This window comes from Bos javanicus, chromosome 5 (genome assembly GCF_032452875.1).
Source record: "Bos javanicus breed banteng chromosome 5, ARS-OSU_banteng_1.0, whole genome shotgun sequence".
Classification (NCBI taxonomy): Eukaryota; Metazoa; Chordata; class Mammalia; order Artiodactyla; family Bovidae; genus Bos; species Bos javanicus.
The window spans coordinates 48,894,699-48,906,723 of record NC_083872.1 but is presented as its reverse complement, the minus strand read 5'-3'; the positions used below and the strand labels follow the sequence as shown (position 1 = coordinate 48,906,723).

The 12,025-nt window shown below is 34.9% G+C and overlaps 1 protein-coding gene across 5 annotated transcripts in view; it reads left to right on the top strand.

Moving 5' to 3' along the window:
• MSRB3 (methionine sulfoxide reductase B3) overlaps positions 1–12,025 on the top strand; it is a 179,318-nt gene that overhangs the window by 38,780 nt on the left and 128,513 nt on the right. For 3 of the 5 annotated variants that reach the window (XM_061416582.1, XM_061416584.1, XM_061416581.1), the window contains exon 2: positions 1,718–1,844. The exons of the other annotated variants lie outside the window; for them this stretch is intronic. In XM_061416582.1, coding sequence (XP_061272566.1) covers positions 1,769–1,844 — 76 coding nt within the window. In that variant the 5' untranslated portion in view covers positions 1,718–1,768. The remainder of the gene's footprint in view (positions 1–1,717; positions 1,845–12,025) is intronic. 5 annotated transcript variants of the gene reach the window in all.

Sequence of the window (12,025 nt, the reverse complement as noted above, 5' to 3'; positions counted from 1 at the left end):
CCCCGGTATTTGAGGCCCTCAGCTTTTAATTATAGAAAGCATCTTTGTTCTTTGCCTGACCTGCAGAGTGACATCACTCCCTTTCTTCCTGTGCGCTGGCTTTGACACAAGCCAGATGGCTGTGGCCATCGGTAGGCGCGCAGGCCGCCTGGTACAGCAGTTGATGAAACAGAATAGGAAGACGTTTTATGGTCAACTGCAGGAGCACAATGAGGCTGCAGCTTTGCTAAGTAATTACATTCACCGTGCACACTTTACTCCTCACAGCGGAGGTCACAGGGAAAAAATACATTTTTATTTATAGTGTTGTGAGGTATAGACCTTTGATCTTTTATTAGTCAGTAGTCTGCTCCAAAGGAATGCTCTCTTTCCCCTGCTCTGCAGTCACTCGTGCAAATGACATGTTTATTTATGTTTAATGGTTCTTTCAGGCTGTGCATTGTGATACTTACCTTCCCTCTTCCTCCTTTTTGTCTCCAGTTAGTAACACAAAAATGTTTTGGTTTTGTAGTGAGTTTAGTTTGGAGAAGTCAGAGTTCAGGCATGTTAATACAAGCAGATTTCTGTCAGATATACTCCAGAGTGATTTGGTCAAATATATTACTGTTTATTATGTGTTTGTTCTTTGAGGAGGTCAGGAGAGACCAGGAACAGACTTTTATTTGGGGGGAGAAGAAGTGGGGGGTGAGAGGGTCAGGAAATGAACGAGACATTAATTTTATATCCATTTTTGGACATTTAGTGGTTAAGGGCACTTGTAATGTTAATTTTAAATAAAATATGGGAAGTTTCTATTCATCCAGTATTTCCACCTTCATTTGAAGTTAATCTTTACCAACTGAAAGATTGTCTAAAACTTTAAAGAAAATCCTAACAACTTTTCTTTAAAGTTTAACATTCACACAGTTCCACATGATTCATTTCCGAAAACTTTAAAAATTATTTTTACCCCCTTTAAGGCTAGGTTGTGAACATTGGTTACAGAATTGATCTAGAAATCATAGATCATAGAATCAAATGAAAATTCGTAGTTGATATGTCGTCTTCAAACGTAACGCTGTTTCTACAGTGAAGCCTCCTAGTTGTCCTTAGGTTATTTGGCTCTCTATTTTTTAAAAGTATGAAACTCTAACAAAAGAAATCTGTTAATCTTACAGGATTTTGCAGTCTTCTCCAGATTTGCAAATAATTGCTGGAAGAAGGCAAAGTGGTGTGAGGAGAGAGGGGGACTTTGTAGCTGGATAGAACAAGGCTTTTTAATTTTATTTCCCCCCCACTGGCTGTTTGCTTTGTGCCCGTGGACCTTTGAGCCTTGGCTTCCTCACATATACATTGGGTGATAAAACCTACCTCCTAGGTTTATTCTAAGAATTAAATGACACAATATATGTGTATTTGGCCCCAGACAGTTCCTGTCACTTGGTATGAAGTCAGTAAATGTTAATTCCTTTCAACTGTTTTAAACTTTGTCTCTTTTTCCAACCTCTTGCAAAATGTGTTCACACATTACACTATTATATAGTGTGTATTTTATTCATAAGATATAAATAAGCCTGGGTTGAAAGTAAGCTCACCATCTGAAAAATAGGCATTTGCAATGTATTAGCACTGTGTGTGTTCAGTTCCGGATAAAACCGTAACATCAATTGTGCAGTGGACGTGTTTAACATTTGTGATGTTTTAATTTGTTTTTGTTTTCTTTTTTTCTCCTACTCAGCTCTTGCCCCTGTTCTTTGCCTCTCGTTTTGTTGGTGAAGATATCACAGTGATGTCTGCATTCAACCTGCTGCATTTGGTGACAAAGAGCCAGCCAGTTGCCCTGCGAGCCTGTGGGCTTCCCTCAGGTTGCTGCTCCTTGTGCTGTTCTAAGTGAGGGCACTGGGCCGGGGTGGGGGTGTTTCTGCTGCAGGAAATGATACACCACAATGCTTTGCTAAATTTCGTTTTCTTTTACTTGGGCCCTAATTTGAAGACGGAAATTGGTTATAAATCACCACTCTACTTAGAGTAACATTCATTTCCACAATCCTTACAACCCTTGGAAACATTGTCCAGTTTCCTTGCTTAGTATATAATTGTCACTAATATTTCATGATATCTTCTTATTCTTTAATGCACACTACACATCTGAAAATCATGATGTTCATAAGAGGCTGGCAGTCTTGATAAGAAACCACCCAAATCACACAAAATAGGACATTCATCTTGTTAAAGGATAATAAAAATGCTTTTCATTCCACATGTGGTCATTCCTTTAGGAAAGAAAGAAAATTAACATGAACAACTTTAGTGTAATAAAGTTAGTTATTGTACTTGCAAAGAAAAGATGTTCTATTTAACAAGGACCAAATAGAGAGAATTACTATAGCATGTATTAACTGGTTCTTAAATTAGAACCACCAACCAGTCTTTTTAAAAATGTGATTTTAAGCATTTAAACAAGAGAGACATAAAAGTCCAAAATTTTACTATTTGCCTGTGTTTAACATTATAATTTTGTTATGAAAATCACAATGGCCAGATATTTTCTGTGAACGTTATTATCAATATTACTTTTCTTTTAGTTTTCTCTATTACTGTATTATATAGAGAATTTCATTCTAACTCATTAAATATTCATTGAATATTAGCTATGAGTGCCAGGCATTGTGTGAAGCAGTGAGGATACAATGATAAATAAGATCAAGCCAATTTCTTTAACAAGCACAAGATGGAGCTGAAACTGTGTAAAGACCATTGAACCATATGGTGATAAGACTAAAGTATTTATGCCTTGGATGTTAGGGGAATGCAGACGATGGTCCTAGCTCTTTGCTTAGGGGAAGAGATTTTTGGAAGGGAGGGAAGTCTCTGAAGTTTAAGGAAGGCTTCATGTAGGATATGCTTAAGTTGAATCTCAGACTGTGAGCAAGAGTTAGCCAGATGTCCAAGTAGGGGGAAGGACGTTTCTGACATATGAAGTAGTGTGGGAAATACATGAAGACCTGAAAAGGCAAAGTATGTTCAAAGAAATACAAGTTATTTAATGTGGCTTGCTTGGGTGGGTGAGGGCAAGTTAGAAGAGATAAGAAAGAAAGGTAGACAAATCGTAAAGTGCCCTATATGATGTTTTTAAAATTTTAAATCTTAGGGAAGGGATGAAGGGAGAGTAAAATGACTTGATTTGCATATAAGATTTATTGATTTAGTATGATGGACGGTCAGTGCTGGTTCCAGATATTTCTAAGAGAAGATTGAGATGGCAGCTTAATTAGAAATGAGGATAAGGCTTTTGTCTTGAAGCTATAGTTGAATAGTAAACACTGTCTGTTTCAAAAAATAGCTTTTATGTCTGTGAGTGTTGAGAGGTCAATAAAGTTTAATGCTTGGAGTCCATAACCACTCTTCCTGACACCTTTGCTTCCCAACCTGCCATGTTCCTGTACTGCTGCCACTCAGCATGTTGGAAGAGCTTGAGGCTGGAGGGACTCATGGAGCATGGAGAACCTTAACAATGATTGTTACAGTACGTGTGCGAAGAAGGGGGATGGATAAGAGAAAAATTCAAGTTATAGAACTGACAAGTTTTATTTCTTTTATTGTATGTAAGCTGGAGGGAGAGCATCAACCAGTGTAGTTTCTGTGCTATGTGAAACTTTTCCATGACTATGAACTACATAGAATAATTCCTGGGTCGGGAAGATCCCCTGGAGGAGGAAACGGCCACCTGCTCCAGCATTCTTGCCTGGGGAATCCCATGGACAGACCTCTGGTGGGCTACAGTCCATGGGGGTCACAAGAGTCAGACTCAACTGAGCAGCTGAGTACACATGCACATAATAATTGGAGTATGCAAGTTATTTAATATGTAACCATGTTTTCCACTGGGAAAAAACCCCAGGTAGGAAAGCACTAGCACAGTTCTTGTAACATTAGTTTGTCATACACCAAGGAGGCTAAGTATTTATGGAAACTTATTAATTAACATGGTATCACTTGAGATATGACAGTTATAGAGTTAAGAGGTTTCATAATGAAACTGTTTAATCAAAATATGTGTCTTTAAAATTTGATATCCACATGATTCAAAGATAAATTCAACAAAGATGATAATTTTTAAGAAGTAACCATTATAGCACAATGCTTAAGCACACAAATTCTGGAATTCCACACATCTAAATTCTAGCTTTGCCACTTAACTGGCTGCGTGCCTTGACTTCCTTGTTTGTAAAATGGGGATAATAATAGTACTCACCTGAAAGGGTTGCTGTGAGAACAAAATAGCTTAGGATGTGAAAAATGCTTTCAACAGTGGCTGACATATAGTAAGCATTGTGTATAATGTTCACTAGGTCACTGTAGACATCTGTATCAATATAGATATATATTTTTTCTGTTTTTCTAGTAAAATAGACTTTAAAAAATATTTCAATACATCCCATATTGCACTTAACTCTTTTTACTTTGATCGGAGCCAAAAATGCACTTTATATTTGAGAAATAACCATGTTTATTCAGATGTTTGTTGTTTTGACCTCTTTATTTTACTCATACATCCCACTGAACCAGAATTCAAGTACTGTAAACATACAACACATTTCTTTTATTCTTGCTGCTGCTGCTACGTCGCTTCAGCCGTGTCCGACTCTGTGCGACCCCATAGACGGCAGCCCACCAGGGTCCCCCATCCCTGAGATTCTCCAGGCAAGAATACTGGAGTGGGTTGCCATTTCCTTCTCCAATGCATGAAAGTGAAAAGTGAAAGTGAAGTCGCCAGTTGTGTTCGACTCTTCGAGACCCCATGGACTGCAGCCTACCAGGCTCCTCTGTCCATGGGATTTTCCAGGCAAGAGTACTGGAGTGGGGTGCCGTCTAGTACTAAAGGATGCTCAGAGGGACTCGGTCTTTTTTTCTTAGGGCTTGTAAACCTATTTTACTTTGATAAATGATTTGGTAGAGTGGTATTCCATAATTGCTCAGCCATTCAAGGACCTTGTACTTTTTAAAGTGTTATGAAATTTCCAGTGCGCACGTATTTTATAACTTCAGTGTCAGCAAAATCTTTGTTACCGTCCATTTCTCTAACAGAATTTTACTCTTGTTGTTGTTCAGTCATGTCCCACTCTTTGCGACCCCATGGATGGCAGCATGCCAGCCTTCCCTGTCCTTCACTATCTCCCAGAGTCTGCTCAAATTCACAGAATTTTACTCTTAGAAAAGTAGATATGTTGAAGACACTGCTAAGTTCAACAATAATGTGAAACAAACAATTTAAATTTTGAAAAAGGAAAATGAAATTGAAATGGGAATTCTAGCCTTCATTACTTTATTCAAGTAGAGAGGGAAGAGGCCAAATTTGGAGATATAGGAAATTAAGGTAAAAGTTTGACGTCTTGCTTTAATTTACTGTTCCCTGGTCAAAACCCATTACAACAAAAATCTCTGTAAATCAAAAAGACTTCTGCTCCCTAGCCAGTACCCTACTAATTTTAGGTATTATTCAATACGAAATAATTCCAGAACTGAAAAATAATTGGAGCAGGCTCTTAAAGTTGATTATAACTGGATTGACCTGTATGAAGGCCATATCCCAGAAGGCTGATCTATCATTTTTCAGCTTTGACTTCCTTTTCTTCTTATTTTTAAATAGGCATAATTTCAATTTAGAGCTTATTAAGTGCATCTGAGTTATGGTTTGCTCATGTTTGTAATTAAAGGTAATTTTTTTTTCTCTCAGAGCTCTTCTTAATTTCCTATAACAGTTTCTTTTATGTATTGAAAAAGAGCACTGGAATAGGAGTCAGAGAACTAACCACAGCTCTATCATTAACTTGTGTGACCTTGAACATACCAGTAAACCTCTTCAGATCTTAGTCTTTATTTTTAAAATGAGAAATTTAAATTAGAAAATCTTTTCAGTTTTGAAATTCTGTGATTTTATGAACTGTCATTGTTTTTACTTGGCTTTGGGTTAATCAGATCTTAAGAGTCGGTACTAATTAATGGCTGGGAATTTACAGAAAAATCTGCTTGGTTGTGGTGGGAAGACAGAAATATTTTCCATGTTTGAACATAAGAATTCCTTGCCTCTAAATCAGGACGGAAGGGGTTATCTTAGCAAGGGTTAGGAAGCACAATTTTACATATAGTTTCAGTGCTTGATAAAAATTAAGTCAAATTGTAACTTAGACTAGATATCATGGTAGTTTTCAGCCAAATGAGAGTATTTGTCTAAGTAGTACTAATTGCAGTGATAAATTATGCTTTTCTCCAACATCATACACGTAATATGTGGTTGTTACTCTTACAGACTTTACTGGTGTGTTTAACAGTCCATGAATTGAACAGCCACATGGCAGTTTGTAAAGGTGTTATGTCATAATATTCTAATGTAGAAATTAGAAGTCTTAAAGACAGATACTTTGCAAATGGTGTTTGTAAGTTGGACTATCATTTGGTTAAGTAGGGCTCTCCAAGAATCAGGGGCCTGTGGCTCCAGAGCTTAGCACAGTGCCTGGCACTTAATAAATATTTGTTAAATGAATGAATAAACATTTGGAAAGTTTACATGTAGGTGAAGTGATAGCTATAACAGAGAGGACAAATTTATCTGAGACTATTTCGGCCTCAAATAAATCTAATGGGAAGGTTAAATTAAAGTTCATAGTTTGAGTGCCTTTTGAAAATATTATAAAAAAACCAATTTCTCTTTTCTCACTGTATGCGTTAATACAATAGGTAGATTTCTTAGGTATAAATCACATTGTAGCCAAACAAATAACAATAAAAAATGGTAACACAGATTCAAAGTATATTATCCAAAATTTCTTTTACTTTTTCTCTCCAGCAATTTGAGTTTTGGTGATAAACTGTTTGAGGAAGGGAATAAGTACATATGATAAGTACAAATTGTACATATTATGAATAAGTACATATTATAACCCATAATATAATAAGTACATATTATAACCTACAGTCCATGGGGTTGCAAAAGTGTCGGACACGAGTTTGCAAATAAACAACAGCAAATACTTACCATGAGAAGTAAGAACTCTGGTTCTTTTGGTCGCTTTTCTCTGGAACAAATTAATATTGTCTGTTGGGCTTTAAGTTCTGCATTTGTAAAGAGAAAGTAGTACATATATGCACCAAAGCAATGTCCATAAGTAAAAAGTACTATTATTCAAGTCTGAGCTGGCAATATTTCATTATAGCATCTGATGTTATCTTTGTATTTACTGTAAAGAAATAATTGAACTCAGTGGTGTGCTACTCACCTACCGAATAGATTGGCTTTCTGTATTATTTTTATTTTTTAACCATTTTGGATCTTGAAAACGTGAACCATCTTTAATCTAAAAAAAATTTTTTTTTAAATTAAAGTTATGACTTTTCTTCTCCAGAAGAAAAGAAACATATGTTCACCTAGAAGAAACATATGTGCACCTATGCAAGTTTTCATATAGTTTCAAGATTTTTTTTTATTAGATACTCTGATACTTGTAATTGAGGGCTCTTTGACCACAGATTCAGAACCTGTCTTCTAAAGGATACACTTGAAACCAATACAAAAACTCTAATCAGAACGCATTATTTCTAATTTCTGTATTGATGTCACCAATGAAATTTTCTCCCACGAGTTCAGTTTAATGCTCTCTATTCTCTGGCTTCACATTCTTACATGTTCATCTTACCTAATTTAATTCGATTAAATTGAAAGTGCCTTGTGGAGGGCTATTTTTTTTTTTTTTAAAGGAACAAAGAGTTCTTTAAAAAAAAAAAGACATTCAGATTTCAGCTCCCCTAATTCACAAAATTTGCAATTAATTGATTGAATGGCATCCACTCTTCCCAGTAGATGGCACTAGGCTTACATTCTTTCACAGCTTGAAAGGCTATTGATATCATTAGCACATAGGTGCATTGTGAAAACTTAAACAAAAGTATGTCAAAAATATTCAGTTAAGAACACATGGATTTACAAACCACAAATTTTTTCTGCTTATATTATGTTCAAACAATATTTGTAGAGTGCAAAACCTTTTTCCATTTTCAACAGGCTTCCAACTCCCTTGTGCTTGGACATCTCATCGAAATTGTCTTTCATGTGTAGACTTTCTATAAACTAAAACACGTTTTCATAAATTAACTTATCTTGTATCCAAATAGCTGATTTAACAGTAATTTATGGTTTTATATATAGCTAAATTTTCTTCAGCAGACCACCCAAGAATTAAAGAAAATTTCACATTTTGTTTTGCTATGTTTTGAATTTTTATAGAATCTTGAAAATGTTATTAATTTAACATGTTGACTGTTAAGCATGAGTCCTTTCTTGCATGAATGAAAATATTTTTGGAAGCTAAGAAAAATTATATTTAAAATGTTGATGAGTACTCGAATACAGCTATATTCTTTACTAAAACAAAGTGTTTTAATAACTCCGTGATATAATAAAGTATTAGTTAATGTTGAAAAATTGCTGTACAGCATCTAATTACTAGATGAGTTTTAAAAATCATTTGTGCATGAGGCTAAATTGCTATAGAACAATAAATGCATATGTATGAATAAGGTGTTGGGCATATGGTTTGTTAAATGTGGAATTTGTTAATTTTTTAAAAATATAGAATAAATTATTCACCTAATTAATAATTATAAAATATGTAACAAAATCCATAAAAAAGAGTAAAAAAGAGTTTTAATTTTGAGAAATTGTTTAACAATGACCACTGAATATGAAATATTTTAAGTTCTGAAAACAAATGATAATTTTACTAGTTTATTGAGACAACACAGACTTTTGGGAATCATATAGGTAGAATTATTAGATGTTTATCTAAACATGTTCACAAAAATTTACCTAACAGGTCATAGAAAGATTTATTAAAACAAGCCATCTTTTGCTTTCAGCAAATACGTGTTTAATGAAGAATGGGATGTGAATGACAGTTCACAAGGAGTTACTAATACATGGCTAGATACTTGATGAATTTTCATCGTCAGTCTTTTCTAGTTTATAGCTTCATCCTAAACATTTTATTTAGAGATTGAATCTCTAATGGCTGCTTCTGCTAGATATATTTTAACTTAAAATGCTTTGAATAGATTTTATTGAGATGCAGTGGCAAATTATCTCAATTTTTGTGCCTTTGCATTTGAAATCAACCCTTTGAAAATTTAAAATCCCCGTTTATTTTAATTCTCTTGGTTTTTCTCTCTCTTTTACATTTAGTATATTTGCAATTGTATTAGTCACTTTAGAATGCATGTTATAAAAATTACCATGAAATGACAAAGATATCAGTTATTTAGGTGACTTTTAAGAGATATGCATTTATAGAATTTAAATTTACTTGGTTACTACTATGGTAAGCATTTCCTTCAACAGTAGATATGTTTATTGTAGTCAACCACATAATTGCAAATTAAGAATGTACTGCTAATCTAACTTGCTAGATTACTTAAATTTTAAGCAAGCAAATAAAACCCCAAATTTTATAGCTATAGTTTTTAAGATTTAGTTTTGTTACAGAAATGCATAGTGGCTCACAGAATGGCACAGCTGTTCATAGTATATTCCATTTTGATCAATATTTCTTATGCAAATTTTAGATAACATCACAGCAAGTTTCTGAGTTTGCTATCCTGTTTTTGGTATTGATGAAGAATGAGTTTGGAGGCATAATCTGCATTTACCAGCTGAGCCACCAGGGAAGCCCTATCTGCATTTACTAGTTTGTTTTTACCACCAACTTGCCTTCTGGCCCCAGAATCTGTTTTGTACCTTTTATTCCTATTCCTCATCTGTAAACTTAGAACGAAATACATTCTTGTCAAATTGTTCACAATTAGATATTACCTTCAAGTGTTAACATTACTTGACATTTCCCAGAAATTCATTCTGTGCAACTTTAATCCCTGGCCATAAGGGAGAATAAACTGGAAAAATATAAAAAGGCAGGGGTGGGACATCAAATAAGTCTGGGAAAGTTGATAGGTTTGATCATCAAAGTCTATTTCTATTACAGGAAAACCCATAGTTCCTGCATAGTAAGCTCTGGCAAGGTAGACATTTTTTTGTGTGTTTAGTTCACTATGCCATCTTAGCAACTAGACTTCAGTCATCTGTCACTAATTGAATAGGTACTCAGTAAATATTTGTTGAATGAATGAATGGTGATGAATAAGTAACATCATCTTATGTATCAAAATAATGCCATATAGTAAGTAATGTGAGCTCTGTTTTTAAGGAATATACATTCTTGGAAAGATGGCTACTTTGGGCCCAAATTTTGTTATCTATAGAATAAAGGGAGTTATATATTTCATGTTTTTATGATTATATATAAACATTTCCTCCTTTGCTTTACTACTGAAGGAAGGAGCAGAAGAAATAAGAAAAGCATTGTGCATCTTTCTGCCCAGAATGGCTGACGAACTTCTTAGATTAGGATTTGAAGCAGTGGCAGTTCTTTTGGGGGATATTGAAGGAATGCAGCAGATGGAGTTATAATTAGCAGGAGATTGTACGAGGAGAGGGTGGCGGCATGGAGAGTGGGAACAGACTGTGGGCACATCGGTTAGTGAGAGATGGGCATGTGTACAACAGAGCTCTGGTTCAAGAGAGGAATATAATGAATGAATAAATTAGAGGAGGAAAGCTGCAGACAGGAGCTTGCTCTCATTAGCCAGGTGTGTGACCAGGTCATGCAACATCTTTGGGCCTTAGTTTTCTTCCTCATGAGGGCTTTGGACTAGAAGTTTATAAATTCCTGAATTATGAACACTTGTTCTACTAATAGCCTATATAACTGATTCCATCATCATATGGAGAAACTGCATGCTGCCACATCTAAGATGACCTGTTTTCACATTTCACCATCTTGGTAATGAGGATGCAGCATGCAGATCATTTCGATAAGGAAGTATTGCTCTGGTTTGATTGACAACTCTTTTCTACCTTTCTAGTGGAGCGTAAAATAGTGGTGTGTCAAAATACCACATATTCAATAATGGACGTTGGCATAAGAAAGTCTGGACGAACTCTTCTTTAAAGCCCGTGTAACCTAGATTTTCCTAATCTGGTTTGACTGTGGAAACTTCTCTCACCCCACAACAGGAACTACCTGTAAGCATTTTTTTTTTTTCCAGAGCCAGTGTTTCACATGGTATGTTTTGCGGAATGCTGGATTAAGTAATCTCAGAGTCTTAAATCCAGAGAATTAATGGAATATTAGTCATAATAAAAGACTTGAGAGTGGAACTCTACAGAGGTAATAAGAGATTCAGAGTAGTAATTAAGAAAAAATTTAGTCCATTATTTATTTTTTAAAAAATTTCATTGGTTTATTGAGCAAATATTATTTCAGATTTTAAACTAAGTTCTAAGAAACAGCCAGAGCTGTCATTTAGAAAACATCTTTAGGAAGGAAATTTAAATAGCAATAATTAAAATGGAAAGTTGAATAAATATTTAAATACAACATGTACTTATTTAGTACTTACTCTTCTCTGGGCACAGTGTAAGGTTCTGGGGATGCAAAGATTATTGAAATTATCCCCCTGTTCCTTAAGGAGATATTGAATAATTCAGAAGAAGTCTTATGCCTTTACTTTAGTTATCTGGCTGATAAAGAAAACTGTAAATTTTTTGACTCTTTTTTTTCTCCAGAATCTCTTAGATTTTTCTGGACTGTATACATGTAGAGCTAGACTCAGATTTAGCTGTTCATCGAGTGACAATTGCAGACTTATCTGTCCATTGAACTTAATTAATCTAGATTTTAAATTTGATTTGGGCGATAATGTAATTTTAGACGTTTACAAAGCTGAGCTCTTAGACAATGTAGATTTTAGTTTCTTTGTAAAAAAGTATACTTGATGTTATATGGAAATAAAATTCTGCATGGTAGTCTAAGAGAGGGCTCCTCTCCATCCTTTTTGTGGCTGGTTACTCTCATCTTCCCCTCTCAATCTGTGCTCCCAAGATGATGAGGGAGGATGGGAGAGAAAACTACTTTTTGCAAGTCTTTTTGATTGCATG